General features: G+C 39.8%; 1 protein-coding gene across 4 annotated transcripts in view; it reads right to left on the bottom strand.

The window, feature by feature from the left end:
- The window catches only part of SCN8A (sodium voltage-gated channel alpha subunit 8), a 179,503-nt gene that overhangs the window by 37,206 nt on the left and 121,378 nt on the right, over nt 1-20,919 (bottom strand). For all 4 annotated transcript variants that reach the window (XM_027593503.2, XM_027593501.2, XM_027593505.1 and 1 more), the window contains exons 13-15: nt 14,133-14,265; nt 8,453-8,691; nt 2,011-2,184 (exon numbers count right to left, since the gene is read on the bottom strand). In XM_027593503.2, the coding sequence (XP_027449304.1) occupies nt 2,011-2,184; nt 8,453-8,691; nt 14,133-14,265 (546 nt within the window). The remainder of the gene's footprint in view (nt 1-2,010; nt 2,185-8,452; nt 8,692-14,132; nt 14,266-20,919) is intronic.

Below are 20,919 nucleotides of genomic sequence, written 5' to 3' on the forward strand. Positions count from 1 at the left end.
CCTGAGTCAAACCACTTTTTATGTTTTATTTTTTAACTTTTATTTTTGTTTAAGTAGGCTCCATGCCCAGCGCGAAGCCCAATAGGGGATTTGAACTCATGACCCTGAGATCAAGACCTGAACTGAGATCAATAGTTGGGACGCTTAACCAACTAAGCCACGCTGGCACCCCTCAATCCACTTTTTAAGAACCCATACATGAATATATCCTTTTGTTATTGATTTTGCCTTGACTTCTCAAGGAACGTATCAAGGAAAATGTGAGTTGTAGTAAAGCCAAAGATCAGGATGGTAAGGGCAGTGAAAAATAAACCATAACTCTTTAAAAAAACCTGCATTTAAAAATTCTAAATATCTTGGGGTGCCTGGGTGGCTCAGTCATTAAGCGTCTGCCTTCGGCTCAGGTCCTGATCCCAGGGTCCTGGGATCGAGCCCCGCATCGGGCTCCCTGCTCTGTGGGAAGTCTTCTCCCTCTCCCACTCCCCCTGCCTGTGTTCCCTCTCTCGCTGTCTCTCTCTCTGTCAAATAAATAAATAAAATCTTAAAAAAAAATCTAAATATATCTCTTTTTGCTTGCCAATAAACAATCAATAGCTGATACGAAACTTTGAGATATGCTTGGAATAACTTAGAGGAAAAGCACAATGCCCTAGTCGGTGCAGTTCGACATATATCAGACATCTTATGAAAAGGGCCTGTAATGATATTAATTCAGAGGACAGAACTTCTGTTACCTGCAGTCATGATATTTCTATATTCTGTAATGAATGACTTACAAGGTCTTAGTTAGTAGTCTGAGAATCATAATGCATAAAGCCCATGAATGAAATGATAATGATGAGATCATCTTCAGATGTCACAAGTTGATAACTAACACAGGATTAATAGGAGTTCTCGTAGAAGGCAACAGCACAGAGCGGAACATTTCTTCCCTATTAAAAGCTTGAGTCTTATCTGAGAGTTCAAGATGTACCAGGTGTTTCTCTGTACGAGTATCTGGATCGTTCATATTTTTTCCCTTTCTGACTGGCTTTTTAAATTATAAGGAGTACTAGTGCTAATTCCACCTCTTAGTCCTTCATCTCATCTTCCAGATAATGAGAACAATTTCCAAAAAGTCTACTGTGGGCTGGATCCTAACCTAAGACTAGTAAGCAGAGGTTCCAGAAACTTGGCAGATGTTATTTGTGACTTAGACTGAGCAAGACCTCTCTTTTATAAATAATTCCATGCTGTTCCAATTCTCTTTCTTCAATATGCTGAATATCCTAATGAAAAAACCTAAAATCCTTTCAGTTATAAGTGCTAAGGTATTTTTCCCAGTAGGGAGAGAAAACCTAAGCCAGTTCTGATGCTCTGAGTGGGATATCCCCCAAGTAACTCAGCTTCTCAAGGGACTTAATCAGGACATCATTTATGCCTGTGTTTATGGGAAGCTATTTCGAGGGTATCATTAACCATTCTTTCAAAGTCATTTTAGTAATTTTAACATTCACTTCTTCAGATACATTACAAAATCCTTCTCAGCTAATGTTATGGGAAAAAAGCCAATGTTCAACAATTAATTTCAATATAATTTTAAAGAATACTATTTTATTCCTGTTTTCTGGAAGGTGTCACCATGATGGAAGAAATGAGAGACATCTTTGAACAAGGAGAAATTCCATTTCAGGGAGATGTTCAAATAAAGAAACAAATTTACTAGCAAATTCATTAGACCTCAGAATAGCCCTTAGGATCCTTTTTCATCTTTTCGATTAACCATTATTTTCTGAGGAACTTCCTAAAATTGACCTCTGTTTGTTGACTGATATTAAAAACTAACTTCTATATTAGGCATGTAGCAGAAAAATTTTCAAGATTTTAGTATCTAAGCCAATAAATTGCCAACAGGAATTGTGAGTAGAATATAGCTAAGGATTTTTTTAATCATTAAATTAACTTAGGCAAAAATTTTTTAGTAGCTGCAAGACAGGAAATGTAAAAAGAAATTGGAGAAATATGGAATACCAATCGGAAAGATCGCAGCACCGAAAGCCCCTCCACGTCTGCTAGACCCAGTTCCATTAAACTGAGGGAGACAATAAATCCGTCAAAAATGTTCCAACCTTCTTGGAAATAATAGTAGGGATCCATGGCTATGAGCTTCAGGAACATTTCCGCTGTGAAAATTCCAGTGAAAACCTAAAGAGGGGAAGGCAGGGGGTAAGAAAAAGAAATAATAGAAAGAGAATGCCTTTGTCATTATCTTTGAATACAACATGTCCAAGAAGCTGCAAGAGCTAGCCTTATTAAATTGTGCATCTGAGGACATCAGCACTTAGATGCCGCATGACTACTCCACATGATGCAGGAGAGCCTTGTTTTCCTCTTGAATCAAGTACTTAGTCCCAACGTTCATCTTCATTTTCAGAACCACCTAATTCACACTGTTCAAGACCGCATTTAAAAAGCTATTTTAAGCAACAGGAAGACCACACAGGAGACCCCTTCTAAAGGGTCAGCAGTCATTTTGAATGTTTATGTTTGGGATATTTGCCTAAAACAAACAAACAAAAAAAACACCACTCATTGAATTATAATTCTATTTTAAAAATATACAATTATTCCTGATTTGATATTATGTGTCTTATCAAAGGTTGACATAGGCTGCAGAGTTTCTTATTTTAAATTGTAAAAGAAATAGAACACTGCTAATAGTGTGCAAATTATGGGGAAAAAGTATAGTCTCATCCTCTTGCATACAACCATCATTTTTACGTATTCCCTTTCTGGTTTTTTTCAAATGCATATATGTTTTGACAGAGTTGTAAAATCATAGAGTACATAATATCTTGGGTCTTATTTTTCACTTACCATAATTCAATCCATGTTGCTACATCGGCTTCTGAATTCCCATTTATATCGTTTGTATAAAATTCTACTGAGTATATCCTCAAAGAACTTTCTTTTCTTTTTATTAAAGATTTATTTATTTTAGAGAGAGAGAGAGAGAGAGAGCATGAGCAGGGGGAGGGGCAAAGGGAGGGAGAGAGAAAGAATCTCAAACACACTGAGCACGGAGCCTGTTGCAACATGGGGCTCGATCCTAGGATCCTGAGATCATGACCTGAGCTGAAATCAAGAGCTGGCCGCTTAATCAACTGAGCCACTCAGGTGCCCCCTCAAAACTTTTTCTTATTGTTGGAGACTTTGGTGCTTCCTTTTGATTGTTTCAATATGAGAATCAATGATGTAATAACTGTTTTAGGCTTGGAGCTTATTCAATATGAGAATGACTTCTTCCCAGTGTTACCTGACTCCTACTTTTGTACCTTTCAGAGCACTCTGTGTCTCCCAATGCCTTCTATATCCCACAGGACTTGGTAACATAACATGCAGTAAGAAAGTAAAATCCCACAAATGCCAGTTTTGACAAGACCAAACCCTCATTCTAAGCTAACCATGTAACAACAGACTCTTACTGAATATTATGATTTTAGAGGACTTTATATGTAATAGGTTATAAACTCATAATAAATTACAGCTTGCAACTACCTGGTTACCAAGTTTATAAAGGAAGCAGTTTTAGAAAAACTCTGAAGATATGGTCTGAGGACAAAACTGGAAATAGTGAAAAATACTTAAGATTACAGACAGTGTTTGGAAACAGACTCAATGAATGTATAGCAATGACAAAACAGAACAGTGTGATGGAAATCAAAATGGATATGTGGGCTGTAAGGTTTTGTGTCTGTGTACTTTTCCATGGCTCCCCATTTTTCTAAACTGAAGATGCAGTATTCTAGAACTGAAAGAAAATATTCCCTAGAGAGATCCAGTTAAGCAAAATCAAAGTTCACAGTGCATGCTAAGCATCTACAGATGGAACATCACTGTAAGTGAGGGCAGCTAATCAATTCCTGACAGACATTTTACGCTCAGCGTAAACCTATGCAAGGTTTCTCTACATAGAAATGTCAGCCTGCTTACTGCACACACTTATAAGTAGAGACTGGATTTGCTGTCCTGTTGGTTCTGGTGAACACAGAGGAAATGCTCAGTAATGAGCACTGGCTAACTGACCATGGAATATTTATACTGTGGGAACTCTGGTTCCTAAGAGAAAATCAACGATGACAGAGTACTGTTGCTTTTCAATGGGATGAATGGCACCCAGATGCCGGGCAGAAACGCCTGTGAAAGAGGTCAGCAACCATGTTATTTCAACATACAGTGATTGCCATCATTTGGGGTTTGCTGGTACGAAATAATTACTTTTTTACAAATGGGAAAGAGTAGATTTAAGGCTATCCCTATGATGCCATTCTAATTTGCACCGTGGCATGCTTCTTGAGGCGGAGAAAAAAGGAGAATTATAAGCAGAGTATCAACCAACAACTGTACATAAATGTGGCTCTTGTGAGTGTCCTCAAATATTCACCTAGGAATTTATGTCCTAAGGTAGCAGTTCTCAAAGAAATTGCAACTGGGGTGTCAGGGCCTGAGAAGTGTGGGGAGAGGTAAACCTACAGGGAGGACATTGGTGTAGATGCTGGGTGTCTAGCATAGGAAGCCAGAGCCTGACCAGGGCAAGGAGGGCAATCACCTTGCAAGAGGTAACAGTGGTTTTTTGATCAAATAAATACACTACAGATAGTGGCAACCAGGTTTCTTTTTGTCAGAGGAGTTACAACTATAGAAAGGGAGACACCAGAATGATCCGGTAATGCTGGACTAGAATAAACAGCCAGCCCCCTACTGAGAGGGCCCAGTCATGCACATTGCCTCCAATAGATCTTGACTTCTAAATATCATTTTCCACTACAACAACCAGGGCTCCTTGAGAAATGGCTGGTCCAGGCCTGAGATGGGAAAAATACAAAATTAGCCTGGAATACTCTGTGATACCAGAAAAAAGGAAGTAATGAGGATATGTTAACAGGACACATAAACCAGCTTGAAGGAACTCTCAGAGGCCAAATCAGGAACGGTTTAAACATTTAGGTAAATGATAATAATGGATTATAACCCACCAGGTAAAACTGAAAGCCATGAGTCCACGTTGATATAAATAAATGAATAAATCATAATTTTAATGAAGAAAAGTAAATTTAGGTATTTTCAAAACATCTTCACAAAGATTTACTGATCATAACAGAATTATAAATGAAAAGAGTAATTCTAAGGAGAGAAGACTGGAAGACCCCTCCTTCATCAACTGACCAAGTGACCATCACCAATATGGGACAAAATGGAAACTGTGCCACCTGGAAGGTTCAAAGAGAAGACAGCCTCGCTTGTGTGATATTCCTGCCAAATGTGTAAGCTGAGTCTAATCGTGAGGAAGCATCAGACAAACTGAACTTGAGGGAATTCTACAAAATAACTGGCCTGTAGCCTTCCCAAGTGCCAAGGTCAAGAGAGCCGATGAAAGACTGAGGAAGTCCGCCAAGCTGAAGAAGACTTAAGAGACAGGGACAACCGAATGCAACAGGACACTGGAACGGCATCCTTTTGTTACAGAGGACATGACTGGGATTTCTGGCAGAACCTGAAGGGGCCTGAGAATGAAGTGGCTGTGAGGTGCACAGGAATTTCCCGAGTCTGATGGCTGTATCATGGTTTTGTATGAGAGTGTACTGTTCATAAAACACACACGTGAGAGGCTGAGAGGCTGTGTCAGCAACTTACTCTCCAAAAAAATGTCTTAGACTGTACCTGAAATCTTTCTCCAAGATTGAGATTGCTTAAAAAATAAACAAAACAAAACAAAACACCTTATAAACTCTGTTGTGTTCAAATAGTTGCAAAAAAGGCAAGAAAAGAATCCTTACATTTATCTCCTGAATAACACAAAAGTTGTAGAAGTCACATAGTCTCCCTGGGCTTCCATTTCCTCTATGGAACATGGGGGATGGGTAGAATTATCTGTAAGGTTCTTCCTCGGATTAATGTTTTTCCTTGTGGGGAGGGTGGAGGAGGCAGGAGGGACCCTCACTTTACAGCAAACTGTTCTCTTCTACCATCAGAAACCTCCCTCTGTGTATCTATGGACAAACACAGTTCAATTCACCGCCCCAGCTATGGGAAGTCCTCAGAGTTCCAACCGTGAGACAAGATCGTCCCCTATTTCACAAGCTGGTTGATCTCACTCTTTTCCATCTTCTTTTTCTCAGGTTTAGTCAAAGACTTTCTAGATGTCTAAACCTTTGGGAGCTCCTCTCTGCTTGTTAGATGGGATGCTGCCTAAGTAATGAATCATTTAATAAAGCCCATTAGATTTAAAAAAAAATCCAAGCTACTGAATTACACTAATACAGTTCCCATGATTTGTAGAGTGCTTTTCACTATTCCAAAAACTTCTCTATAGGTTCTCATTTTATCCTCCCAACTACTCATGACATGGCGTTATCCTTGTTTTACAGATGCAAACATTTGTGGTTAGAAATGAACAGCATATTGTAAGTTAGTATGTCCAAAACAGAACTCTTGATTTTAAACTCCACACCTATTCCTTTCTCAGTCATCCTATTTCCCTCTTACCTACTAAATGTCCAAATCTAGGTGCCATTCTTCATTTCTTTCCCTTCACGCTCACCTCGAATCTACTGGCCAGGCCACAGTGTCCTGAACCATTCACTATTTTCCATCCCCACTAATTGCATGCTTACAATTCTTTACAATCCCTTGAAAATTCTTGCCCCCAGAGTGCTTTCTCATTTTAAAACTCGGTTTTGGTTAGCTTCCTTCAAGAAATCCCTGAATATTAGTTGCTGACCTTCCCTTCTCTTCTCTTTCTTCTCAGTGATTCTGAGCAAAGTCTTCTGAATGCTCACAGCTCTAATTTAGGTGTAACCCTAAGTCTACAGTTTTTTAACAAAGGGAAAAATAATGTTATCTCCTGGCCTGGTCTGAGGGCAATTCTGCTGATGGTAGGTGAAAAGGCCTCTCGAAATCCCTTCAAAATCAAAGACTCGTTCTGTAAGAAGCAAGTAAAAGTAAAGACTTTGAGAAAAACAAACCATCACAGGGAAAATACCACCAGCACCATCATCAACAACAAAATTATCAAGTCATATTTTTCATTACTTAACTCTTGGCTAATAAAATAAAGCTCATATCTGTACCATTTTGTTGATTGGTTCAAAATGTTGCTTGATGGCCAAGCTTCTGGTCAGCTAGTCACACAGCCCACTGTCAGGTACCCTTCAGAGTCAGCAGATTTCCTGGACAGCCTATGAGAGTGTCCTGTTTCAACACTAACCATATTTCATCAGGCTGCACATGAGGGTTTACGTTGAAGCAGTGCGTGCCTGAAGTGTGTCACTAACTCAGACATGGAGAGTGGAAAGACCACAGAGTTATCTTGGCCATGTACCAGGGAACATGATAGGCTGCAAGGACTAAGCAGATAAAGGATCTCCTCCTTTGCCATGTGTGTTTTCATAATCAGAATTCAAAATGATAGTATAACACTCTAATAGTCTATTATGACTTAATGTAAAAACTCTTTGTGTGTGTGAGGCATGTGTGTGTGCGCGTGTGTGCGCATGTGGGGAGGGAAAGAGAGAAAGAGAGAGAGAGAGAGAGAGGGAAAGGAGAACATCAGGCAGAGATCATACTCAAAAGGTAACAGACAACTAGATTTGACTTGCTCATCGTGAAACTCCTAAGGAATAATGAAGTCCAGATGACCTAGAAGATTCTTTCCAACTAAATCTTTCCTATCTATCAAAATTCAATCAACTCCTGATTTTTGGATTAAAGAAATAAAACAGATAATCCCCAAAACACAACTATTTGACTTGAGAAACTATTAAAAAAAAAAAACCTCATTCTTATCTTCTAAACAATATGATAAATTAAATATATGACTTAAGCTAACATTAAAATAAATTTGGCACAGATCAACTAACGGTAGAAACTGGATGAGAGCCCAGAAGTTGGATGTGAGGGGGAAACCAGCCTAGAATTAAAAGTTTCCCACAGAGAGGCCCCATATGGGTAATTAAGATATGACAGTGCAGGCAAATTTATAGTTATGTTTAATGCACTAAAAGAGCTCCCCTATTTTGTGGTGGTTGTTACTGAAGGTGAAAGGGGAAGTGATGTGCTGGAGTAATGCAGGAATCAATGTGAGAAACAGAATGAGAAAAAAAAATCCAGAAGTCCTTGGCTCAGGTTGCTGAAACCAACCCACCGCACCATGCCTCCCATTCTGTCACCATGGCTGGTTTTCTGCCAATAGCTCCTAAATGACGTCTTCAAAGTTCTGCAGAAAGAGGAAACAGCCAAGGGATCACAACAGTGAGCAGAAGTGACTGGGGCTACGCCATATGTGGAAGCATTTGTCTTCCAATTAACTATTACTTTCTTTTCAACTAAACTCCAGCTTCCAGTATCAGAAAAAGATGTCCTACAGGCAAAACATGTTCAGATCATAACATCAGAAGACAGTATTCCATCTTACCAGATTTCCTACAGCCAAGACGTGTTCAAATTGTGGTGTCATGGGATGGTGCTCCATGGCCATAAACAGGGTATTGAGGACAATGCAGATGGTGATGGCCAAGTCCACAAAAGGGTCCATAACGATCAAGTTCACAATCTCTTTCAGTTTTATCCAGTAGGGGTGACACTCCCAGATGAGGAAAGTATTGGCAAATTTATACCAGCATGGCGGGCACTTTCTCTGAGACTCTTCCAGCTCTGCAGTGAGTAAAGAACAAACACAGGGAGAAAACAAAGGGGGCTGCTACTAATCCTCTGCTGGGCCATTATCACTGCTCTTCACCACAAGAAGAACGGTGGTTTGAGTGCTGTCTGTCCTGAGTGTGTAGTTGCTGGCCCCCACCCCATTTTCTTTCTCATGAAAGGAAAGAGGAGGCAGGGGCAGTCCCAGGTCACTTCCCTGTTAACAACTATCTGGTTATAAACTAGGGTTTGATCTGTCCGTTTTGGGAGCACAGCATCATGGTTAGGAGCTTGGCCTCTGGAGTCTGACTCCCTGGTCCAACTGGCTTCAACACTCACGACTGTGTGATCTCAGGCAAGTTACTGATTCCTCTATGCTTCTGTTGCCTCATCTGAAATGACACTTCCTTTACAGGCTATAGGACTAAACGAGTCCTATAATCCTCATCCACTGACTGAGGAGTAAGCGAGTGGGTGAACACAAAGCAGCCAGCACAGGGCCCGGCACACGGCGAGTCCTCGATAGATGGCGGGTTTTATATTATATGTCATATCACTAAATCATTAGCAGAGAAGCAGTCAAAAGCACAGACCCTGAAGCCAGATGCACCTGGGTGCTCAGCCACTGCTCAGTGGGGGAACCTGAGTACAGTACTTCAATCTGCTGGAAGAATGAAATGGGCTACGACAGAAAGCGCCTCGGAGCGCCTTGGCCTACAGTAAGTGCTACAGAAGCGTTCACTCCTCCCGTTCTCTGTGTGGCAGAGGCAGCGCGGGTGGCCGGCAACCCGGTGCAGGCTGTTCCTTCCAGTCCCAAAGAAGTACAAGTAGTGAGTTCACCATTCACCACTGAGGTGGGCACAGGAGTCCCTCTCTTTCCTCCTCTTTCTCATTCCCTCCCCCTTTCCCTTCTCCATTTTCGTCCTCCCTCCCCTCTTCCCTTCCTTATTTTCTCTCTTCTTTCCTTTTTCTTATCTTCTGTCTTTCAGTCTGGCTCTCTTGCTTTAAAAAAAAACCAGACTGGTTAGTTTCCAACAAGATCTTATGTGATCCCCAATATAAAAAACTGCTCTAGTTGATGCAGGAAGAGGAGCCCAGTCTGACAGACTTCCTCCTTCCCTGAGGCACGTCCCTAGAATCCTGGACATAGACTGAATATCACGGACCATGGTGATCTCTAAGGTCGTTCATGAAACAAAGATGAAAAAGGACCATTAGACACTAAAGGAAGAGAGCCATTCAGCGGGCAGCCACAACAATCCAGGCATTAGGCCGTAGGTAACAAAGCCCTCCTCAAATACAGTATGACTTATAATAGCTTGGATTAGAAAAGTCCAAGGACCCTGATCTCCCAGGATGTTCTTTAAGAGATGTAGCTTTGAAAACCTGTCAGCATGATAACCCTTAGAAGCAAGGTCTTCGTTCCATGGGGTTGGATATCTATTCCACACCCCAACCCAATTCTGCTGACAAAATCAAATCATTCAGGGAATGAGAAAAAGTTTCCCAACGTTTCACCAAGAACAAGATGGCTGCCTTAAATTAGTCTACTTTCCCTTTTTCCAACCAGCTGGATGGTGCCCATGGTGATGGCTTTATTTTAGATGGGGTGCTTTGGTTGGGTTTTTGATTGGCTCCCTGGTTGCTAAGAAAATGGTTGCCTTGGTTTTTCAGATTTAAGGGCCACAGTAAGCACCACGTGGGAGTCTGCGTGGGAAAGGAAGTCTGTGAAGAAAATTTGCTTTGGCTTCTTCCTCATAGAACTCCCTCCCTTCCCAAGGTAAATTTAGTTTTCTAACCAAAAAAAGAAAATGAAAAGGTTCTCTTATTTCCATAAATTCTTACAGTACATATTTGGAAATTTGGTTCCGTTCCTTTTTTTAATCTCCTCCCTTCTCCAAATGTCTGTTCACTGGCACGTGGAGGTTAAAGCAGCAACTGTTCACGTCTCTGACAGTAGACACAATTGCAGTGTTGTACAGTGCTCTAGGCTCCAAGTCTCTGCCAGACACTGCAGAAGGGTTTCCCCACCCTACGGGGGCATCAGGAAGATTCCTGCAGGGATACTAGGGATCTTATCCACATTTTCTCAGGTAAGATCTCAGGATAATCTTTTCTGTTCCACAAACGGTAAGACAATGTAGAGCTTTAGGAGCTAGAAAAGATCAGTTAGGTGAAAACAGAGGTTTATAAAGTGACTCACAACTTGACAAACTGTTACTGGTCCCACATGCCTGAAGCGGCTAAGAATTTGGTCTGGGGGAATGGGTTAACATATCCAAAGAAATATCCAAAGGTTTGTGGGGTTCCCCTTACTTTGCTCCTGGACATTCTCAAGAGATTACCGTAGACTCAACCTCAGGGGTGCTGGGAATTGTTTTCAGAGAGGGCCTCACAATTCCAAGATGGTGGTGTTAGTAGACCGTGAGGGTTCTGAGGGCAGGACTTCTCTCAATTCAATTCAACAACTTTGAAACACCTACAGTGTGTGAGGCCCTGGGAATACGCTGATGAATAAGAGTCCCCACCCTCACAGAGCCTGCAGCCACACCATGAAAGACAGATAGCAGGTAAGTAATGATGCTGACACCTGGGGCTGGTCAGTCGAACACAAGAGTGAATCAACAAATCATGGCAGCCAATGGCTATGGCCAGTTGTCTTTACGAGGCAGTTTTTGAACCTGTTTTACCTGAGAACCAATAATGCCAAGTACCACCATCACTTCTTCATTCTTACTTCACCAACTCCCTCCCCTTCTCCCACAGCTTCACTGCTCAGAGAAGTGAGACTATAGTCGTCTGCTTACACCCTACCCCCAGTCCTCTGAAATATCCCCAAGCTGATGGCTCTGCTGACTAAATTCTGCTGAGTTTCCTGGATCCGGGTGAGCATGTCTGCAATGGGATTGGGGGACACACAGCAGGCAAGATTTTCTCCTTATTGACACGCTTCTGGAATTCTCCACTGTGCTCTCTAAGATATCAGGTAGGTAGAAGCCTGCTTCTTTGGTTTGGTAATCCAAAGATTAAAATAACGTCAGAGTTTCCTAACTGAAGTCCGAGAAGCAGGAACAATTATTCATTCAATGCTGGCTTTTCATGTTGTAGCAATCATTGAATACAGAGGGACCAGCAGTTAAATAGGAATGGATCTTTCTTAATGTCCTTTAATTCCCTCTCACATTATTCAGCTCCAGCCATTCATTGTTCTTTGCTTACAGCAGTTCTGTCTCATCAGCTTTAACAAAGGGAGTCGAATACTAGGGGAGGCAATAGGGGAATGTCTGAGCAGTGAAAGGCTATGTGAACATTGGGACTTCAAAAAGGGAGAAAGAACTGGAATGACTTCCCACTCAGGAACACAAGTATGACTGTCTCTCTCTCCCCTGAGCTATCCGTATATCTATTTTTTATTATGTATATGCTAGAGGGTGGAGGGTAGAGAATGAGTAGGGTAGAACAGGAAGAAAAAGAAGAGCACGGGGAGAAGAGGAAGAAAAGGGAGAAGAAAAAGACCAAGCTACCGCTCCAGTGGTTTCTACCCAACTCAGTAGAGGAATAGAAGCACCAAGGCCTCCAAAATGAAGCCTGCAGCACAGAAGCCCCACCGTTCTAAGCACGGCAAGGGTCAGTCTAACAAACATTTTGGGCGCATTTACTTTTACTAGACCCTATGCTGGGCCGCTGCAGTAGTCAACTGAGTAACTGTTGGACTGCATTAATAGTTCTCCCATTCTGATGTCTTTGCCATCATAAAATATGCCTGTTGGAGGTGGTTCATTTGTCTTTCTCATGTCCACAGATATCCAGAGAAATCCTGTCCTTGTCTCCAAGTAAAGAATAAAATTAGCCAAGGTTCTTAAGCTAGTGTTTCTTAGCTTGGAATTCTTTTTTTTTTTTTTTAAAGATTCTATTTATTTATTTGACAGAGAGACACAGCGAGAGAGGGAACCCAAGCAGGGGGAGTGGGAGAGGGAGAAGCAGGCTTCCTGCTGAGCAGGGAGCCCGATGCGGGGCTCTATCCCAGGACCCTGAGTGAGATCATGACCTGAGCCGAAGGCAGACGCATAACGACTGAGCCACCCAGGCGCCCCCTTAGCTTGGAATTCTTATGCTCTGCAGTTATTTGCCTGTGATCTCAAAGTATAAACCACTAAGTTTAAAGATATTTTCTCAGATGATGACCTCGATGAGAATTAAAGGAAAACAGGAATAAATGTTCAGGCAGCTGAAAACAGTTAACTCAATATTCTTTTTACGTGATACATTCTTAAGATTAGTCTACGTACAGTCTAACACCTTGCTCACATGTGGGAATGTAAATAATCTAGGGGAGTTCCCTTCTGGGGATTCTCCCTTTATCACAGATGCCCCTGCCGAATGAATGAACACACACTCTCTCTCATTCCCTTTCTCTCAGAGTAGAAGTGGTATTGGGCTCAAATGACTCAAAAAATAACTTGTCGCAAGGACGCCAGGATAGTTTTGAATCTCCTTATTTCAGGAACTCTGGTTATTGTTGGGTTAGCCTGGGGGTCTGAACTCTGAAGAACAGCAATCTGAGGCCTTGAGAATATTCTGGATCTATAGTGGGACAGCTCACCTAAATCAACGTGAATCAAAGCAAGAAGATTCATGCAGAATGAATCAGAATCTCGTGAGAGAAAATGCCGTCAGTGAATCTACCTCCGGAGAAAGCAAGAGGAGCCTGACCACATCCAGACCACAGTTGGATGGAGAGCTGATACTTCCTAGGGGACTGTGGTGTCATGGAAAATCCTGATATTCCTCAGCATGCCAGGCTGTGTCGTGGCGGAGCCACCCAATACCAAGTACAAGCACTGACAGCAACATTACTGCAGATACACTATGATTCAACAGTGCCTGTTCTTTCCCTGTGGCACAGAGAGCTGGAATAAGAGGGGTTTCGGCTTACCTATTCGCACATCAAATATATTTATGGATACGTGGGGGTGTTTGATGAGAGGCAGAATTAGGTGCAATCAAAATGCACAGTACATTAGTCCTTCAGGGAAAACCAAGAGGGTTGTAGGTAGCTAACAAGGAAAAGAGGAAGGTATGTTTTGAGGCAGAGGGCACGGAGGGGATTCCATCGTTTCATATTTTCACAGTTCTTCAGTCTACAGCTTTTATGCCTTGCCTCATCCCACTGGCTCCTCATGACCATTACGGTCTTGAGATCTTCTAGCTCACTCCTGACTGTCATTCCTTCATTCTTCTTACCTACCTGTGTACGATGCTGGCAGCAGCTCTGAAGTCCTTATTTGATTCTCTGCATGCAGATCTGGGATGCTGGTTTCTACAACCAGTAGACTCTATTCCTAAAGTTCAGAGTCAATTTTTGCAAAACTCAGGCCAATGAACAGGGATTATATTTATCATGCGCACTACATATTGATATCTTGGTGGCTTGGACCGACATCAAGGGCACATACCTTCAACTAGTGTATTTGTAACAACACTCAATATACTGTTGATTCTGTCCTTCCGCCCATAGGAGGCCAGTTGGTCCATGGAAACTAAGAGAGATCCAGGGCCTTTCTTCTTAATTTCCACCTCAGTTGTAGCCTGAAAAAAATGGCAAATCAGGTGAGTAAAGTCTTACAAACATTACAGCTGGGCCTTACTGGACAGATAGTCCAGAGTATGAGCAGAAACAGATGCTCTTCATGACATCTTTTAACTTTGACCCTACAATCCTATCCACCTCAAGAAGTAGAAGGAAACATGACCACGCATCATCCTAGCTCTATAGATGATAAGATCAGGTAAGTTTGTACAAATCTACAATGAACCAAAGAATCTGGCTGGGACCCAAACACCTCATCTGGTCAATTCCTAGCATGCAGACCAGATCTCCAGGGGCAATGCCATCTGAAGCAGAACCTGAGTTTTCCTGTCTCAGTCTTGTATCCACAGCATCTGGCTAGAATTGGACCACACAATAAAATAAGTCGAATTCACCTCTATTCGACATTTCCTTAAGGGCCAAGTCCCTGATCACACTGAGTACTGTAGACATTGTTTCCTCCGTGGGAAGGAGGCACCATCACTCTCTCAAACTGTCACCTCCAAATGTCAAACCTGGGCCTAACTGAATGTTAGCAAGTTGAAGTCCTACCCTAATTCTCCTCCAAGCCACTCCAAGTGTGCTAAGGGTTTCACTATTTTAATTACATATATAGCACTGTTTATTTTGCCCTTATAAAATTTTACTTTATAAGTTAACCTGCAATATTCAAATTCCCAAACAAAAAGGGCAGAAAACACCATCAGCCTGTTACACAAAGTATTTGTTACATGCTCCGCTGTGGGCAGTACTGGTACGGGAGGTTACAGCACAGTGTTTCTTACTGTCCCTTGCTTGTGCTCTTTGTGACAACCTGAATGTACTACATTAGATCAGCCTTCACGCAGTGGCTTAAAAGCTAGCTTTCTAGTAACCATGCCAACCACTCTAACAGGTCATCGTGTAATGTCAGCTGTCCCTTCCATTGTGAAGGTAAGAGGCAGAGACAGTCACCGTCTCTCAGAGGACAGGGGAGATACATGTTTGTAAGAAGCTACAGAAGTATATCTGATCAGTACCAGAATGATCCTAGCTGTTTTGAAAAGAAAATAATTGTTTCTAGAGAGCTACATCAGAAAGCCTTTCTGCCCTTAGATATGATTAGATTTTAAGAACTGTAGAGAAGAAAGTTTCTGGCAGATTATAATTTATCTCATTACAGCATTTCATCAAACTGTTTCATTGATTCAGACATTTGGTTTACCTTAGGGTTTTGTTTTGTTTGGCAGAGCAACAGAAGAAATGGAAAAGAAAAAGAACTGATTTCCTTGGGAATTCCTGGCTGCATTATTATACAAACACCTGTAAATGTAACAACGATGTGTTGACCAGTACCTCAGGTCATAATAAGATGTATTTCTTTGATAGGCCACTTTTTGCTGCAATTGCCAACCTGATATTCAAGACACCTAATAAATCAGATTAGACTACTCTATTTTAAAAATGACAGTCATCTAAAAAGGAATCCAGAAAGGCCCATACAGTAGACACTCTTGTTTCTGGCATTTACTCATTCTAGAATTTTACTGAGCTGCCCTCTGCAGATCTACAGTACATGGTAGATAATTTTCATAATGCTGACTCCAAGGTACTGTAAGATCTGATGGACTGGCTGATTCATCAAGAAAGGATGAAACTGCATTTAAAACTGCTTTGGTTCTAAGTATATCTTATTGTTTTCTGGACTTGCTGGATATAACAAGATATAAATTCTTCAGACTTTAATAACATTAACTTTAAACAAAGTTAATAAAAATGCTATCTAAAGGACCTAGTCAAATCATTAGATTATTATTTAGTGGTATCTATTTGAAAGCTAAAATAATTTCTAGCTTGGATTAAAAAAATCCACCTAAAGTTTATCCCCAAGCTTAATATTAAGATGGAACAATTATTATTTATATCTTTCTATGTAAGATGAAAATGAACTGTAGCAGGGATATGGGGAGACAACTTCTATAATGTTAAAATTTGTTCCAGAGTAAGGCATGTTATAGAACATATCTTCAGTTTCAGAAAAGAAATAAATGAAAGAAGACACCAAGAAAAAAAAATTTCAAAGACCATACTTGGGGAACTTCAGAGGGCAAAAAAAGAAAGTCATTATGTCACCTTTTTACATAGGAAGAACATTTACCACAGATCCAAATAACAGGTTCCATTGAGAAGTCTTATGGTAATCATAAGATATTCAGAAAAGTCCCCTTAAATTGGTAAAAATCCATGGATCAAAGATAAAATCACAAAGAAAATTAGAAAATACTTTGAGGATAAAGGAAACAATACATTAAGATTTATGGGATGCAGGGGCTCCTGGGTGGCTCAGTCATTAAGTGTCTGCCTTCAGCTCAGGTCATGATCCCAGGGTCCTGGGATGGAGCCCCACATTGGGCTCCCTGCTGGGTGAGGAGTCTGCTTCTCCCTCTCCCCCTCCCACTCCCCCTGCTTGTGTTCCTTCTCTCCCTGTCAAATAAATAAATAAATAAATAAATAAAATCTTAAAAACAAAAAAACAAATGACCTTTACGGAGTCTTTAAAAAAAAAAAAGATTTATGGGATGCAGCTAACACATGGTTTGAGAAAATTTTACAGTGCTAAAGGCTTGCATTAGAATATAAAAAAGATATAAAATCAAGGCTCTAAACTTTCACCTTGAGAAATTAGAAAAAGATCAAATTAAACTGTGGGTAAGTAGATGAAAGGAAATAATAAAAATAAGAATGGAGATTAATGAATTAGTAAGTGGACAAACAACAGACAATCAAAAAGGGCACATGTTTTTTTAAGAACAGATTACTAAAATTGATAATTCCCTAGCAAGACTGATCAAGAAAAAAAGAAAACACAAATGGTAATTTTCAGGAAAAGGAATGGGAACATTACTACAAATCCTATAGGCATTATTAGGATAATAAGAATATACCGTAATTGTAAGTTGAACCATTGTAAGATGGAAACCTTCTATACAATATTTATATTAGTCAGAGTATGATAAGCTACAGTATGATAGTAAATAAACCCAAAAATCTAAGTGGTCTAACCTAAAAAAAAAAAAAAGAATATATTGTAAACAACTTCATGTCATTTCACCTTGTATGAAATGGACAAACTTATCAAAACACAACTTATCAAAACTGACAGAAGAAATAGAAAATCTAAATAGCCCACATTAGAAGCTGTAATTTAAAAAAACCTTACAATAAATAGAAGTCTAGGTCCAGATGGCTCTACCAGTGAATTCTATCAAAATTTACATAAAAAATAATACTAATACCAATACTAATAACAATTCCTTCAGAAAATAGAGGATAAGGGTATACTTCTCAACCTGTTTTATAAAGTTAACATAACCTGATACTAAACTTGCCGAAAACACCACAAGAAAAACACCACAAGTAAAGAAAATGAGAGACCAATATCCCTCATGAACAACGATGTGAAATTCTTAACAAGACAAGCAAATATATACAAAGATAACACATCACGACCAACAGGGTTTATATTAGGAAGGCTAGTTTCACATTAGGAAAAAAGTCAATGTTATTCATCACTTTAAAAGAATAAAGGAGAAAAACCATCTGATTATCTCACAGATGCAGAAAAAGAACATTTAATAAAATTCAACACCTCTGCATAATAAAATTTCTTAGCGAGCCAGGAATAGAATGTAGCAGCTTCAACTTGATAAAGAATATCTATGAAAATCTACCGCTAACATTATACTTCTTGATGAAACATTAAATTCTCTTCCTCTAATAATGGAAACAAGGAAGAATGTCTGCTTTTATCATTTCTATGCAATTTTGTATCTCAAGTCCTAGCTAGTGCAATAAAGCAAGAAAAATAAGTAAAAGGCATAAAGGTGCAGTTGCCGTTTTTCACAGAAAATATTATTGTGCATGTAGAAAACCCTATGGAATTTACAAAAAAAAAAAAGACCTAATAGAACCAATATGTTAATTTATCAAGGTGATGAGATACTAGGTCATACACAAAAATTAACTGTATTTCTATGTTGTGGCAACAACAAATACTTGAAAATAAAAAATTTAAAAAATTATACCTTTTACAACAGTATCAAAAAACACAAATACCAAGGAATAAAACTAATGAAAGACGGGTAAGACATCCAACACAAACTACACAAGTTTGCTGAGAGAAACTTGACAAGACTTTAATAAATGAGAATTATACCACATTCACAGATTGAAAGACTCAAGGACATCCATTATTCCCAGCAATCACTATAAGAATTCTAGGCTTTTCTGAAGAAACTGACAGAAAATGATTCTAAAATACATAAGGACACGCAAAGGATCTAGAATAGGAAAATAATCTTTTAAAAAAGAGCTGAATAGCAAATTAATCTCTTAAGAGATTATTTAATAATCTTTAAAATATTTTTTGTTTGGAGGGCTTATGCTATCTCATTTCAAGACTATAAAGTCACAGTAATTAGACAAATGTAGTATTGGTATAAGCACAGACAAACAGACCAAGGGAACAGAACAGTATCTAGAAACAGACCCACACATGTACATCAACTGATTTTTGACCTAGGTGCCAAGTCAATTCAGTGGAGAAAGTAAAGTCTTTTTAACAAATGGTACTGAAAAACTAGATATTCATCCAAGTCAACTCCCATCTAATTTCACACACACAAATTGAGCCACATCAGAGACCTGAATATAAAACCCAGAACTGTAAAATTTATAGAAGGAAAATAACTTCACAATTTTGGGTAATGGCAAAGATTACTTGGACAGGATGCAACAAACAACATAAAAGGAAAAAACTGGTACATTGGATTTCTTCAAAATTAAAAATTTATGTATCTGATAAAGGACTTGTATCCATAACATATAAAAAACAAATCAATAATGGGTAAAAGTTTTAAAAATAAGCAGCTAATAAAAGATCTGTGAGAAGCCAATAAGCACATGAAAAGATGCTCATCATCACTAATCAGCAGGGAAATGCAAATTAAAAGCAGGTAAGATGGAGTTTATGACTACTAACATGCTAAAATCAAAGACTAACATCACCAAATGTTGGCTAGGATGTGGAGCAATTGGAACTCTAATACACTGTTGGTAGGAGCATTAAAAAAATGGTATAACTATTTTGGAGAGGTGTTTGGCAGTTTCTTATAAAGTTGAATATAACATTTACCATATGACCCAGAAATTTCATTCTGAGATAATTATCCAATATAAATGAAAACATTTATTTACCAAAAGAGTTGCACAAGACTGCTCTCAGGAACCTGAATATCCACCGACAGGAAAGTGGACTAACACAGTAGAGTGTATTTATACAATGAAGTACCTTATCAATACTCATCAATAACAGGGAATGAACTATTGAAACAACATGAATGTATCTCAAAAACACCTTGTTGAGTGAAAGAAGCCAAATAAGAAATACATATTGTATGAGTCCTTGAAAATGAAAGAAAATGCATCTATGGTGATACATATAGAAGAGGTTGCTCAGAGAGGTGAGGGGATTGAGTAGGAAAGGGTACCTTCTGGGAGAGTCTTGTGGTACAAAGAGGTGTAGGGGACAACGCTCAGCTGGTCAGACAGCTCCTACTCCACCACCATCATATCCACACCCTTGGTAACTCTTGGGTGACGGTTACCCATTGCACTGCTGCAATGCTGATTATGCAGTACAATTCCTTTGAGAAAGAATATGGGACACAGAGTGTGTATATAATATGTATAAAATGCTATCTCTAGTGTGGAAATAAATGAAGATCAATCAAGTGGGAAAGGCTATTTATTCTGAGCTTGACGTGGGGAGTCAGCCACCATCACATGTGTTTTGCACTTTAACCGTTTCAAAGTGTGCAATTCAGTGGCTTGTAGTATATTTACAGTGTATTCCATGATATTTCCATCATACCAAAGAAAAACACAGTACTTGTTAGCAGCCAATCCCAAGCCCCACCTCTACCTAGCCCCTTGGCAACCAATAATCTGTTTTTTGTCTTTACAGACTTGCTTCTTCTAGACATTTCATATACATGGAACCATATATTATGTGGCCTTTTGTGCCTGGCTTCTTTTGCTGAGCATCATGCTTTCAAGATTCATTCATGCTGTAGCACATATCAATACGTCATTCCCTTTTACGGCTGAATAATCTTACATAATAGGGATGTAGCACATTTTAGTTATCCATCCCTCAGTTGATGGGCATTTGGGTTGTTTCCACTTTTTGGCTATTATGAATAATGATTTTATGAATATTCATGTACAAGTTTTTGTGTGAACACTGTTTTCAGTTCTACCTAGGAGTAGAGTTGCTGGATCATATGGTAAATCTGTGTTGAATTTTTTGAGGAACTGCCACTGTTCTCCAAAGTGGCCACACCCTCCGGGTTGTTGGCTATCATACCTTGTGTCAGATTTTAGCCAGCTGGAGGGAAGGGATGCTGCAGTGGACTCTCCCATGTATAGCAGCTTCAGAGGCGCCCTTCCTCCAGACTCTGCTTGGGAGGTGTGTCTCTGCTATTGGCTCAGCTGCTCAATTATTAGCACCTGGGAGGGAGGGCGAGGGCTTCTTCCTTCAACCATGCTGAGACCCAAAGACCAGGGGAAAGATCACATACTCTTTCCTTTCCCCTTCCCTATATATTCAGGTC

Source organism: Zalophus californianus, chromosome 9 (assembly GCF_009762305.2).
Source record: "Zalophus californianus isolate mZalCal1 chromosome 9, mZalCal1.pri.v2, whole genome shotgun sequence".
Lineage (NCBI taxonomy): Eukaryota > Metazoa > Chordata > Mammalia > Carnivora > Otariidae > Zalophus > Zalophus californianus.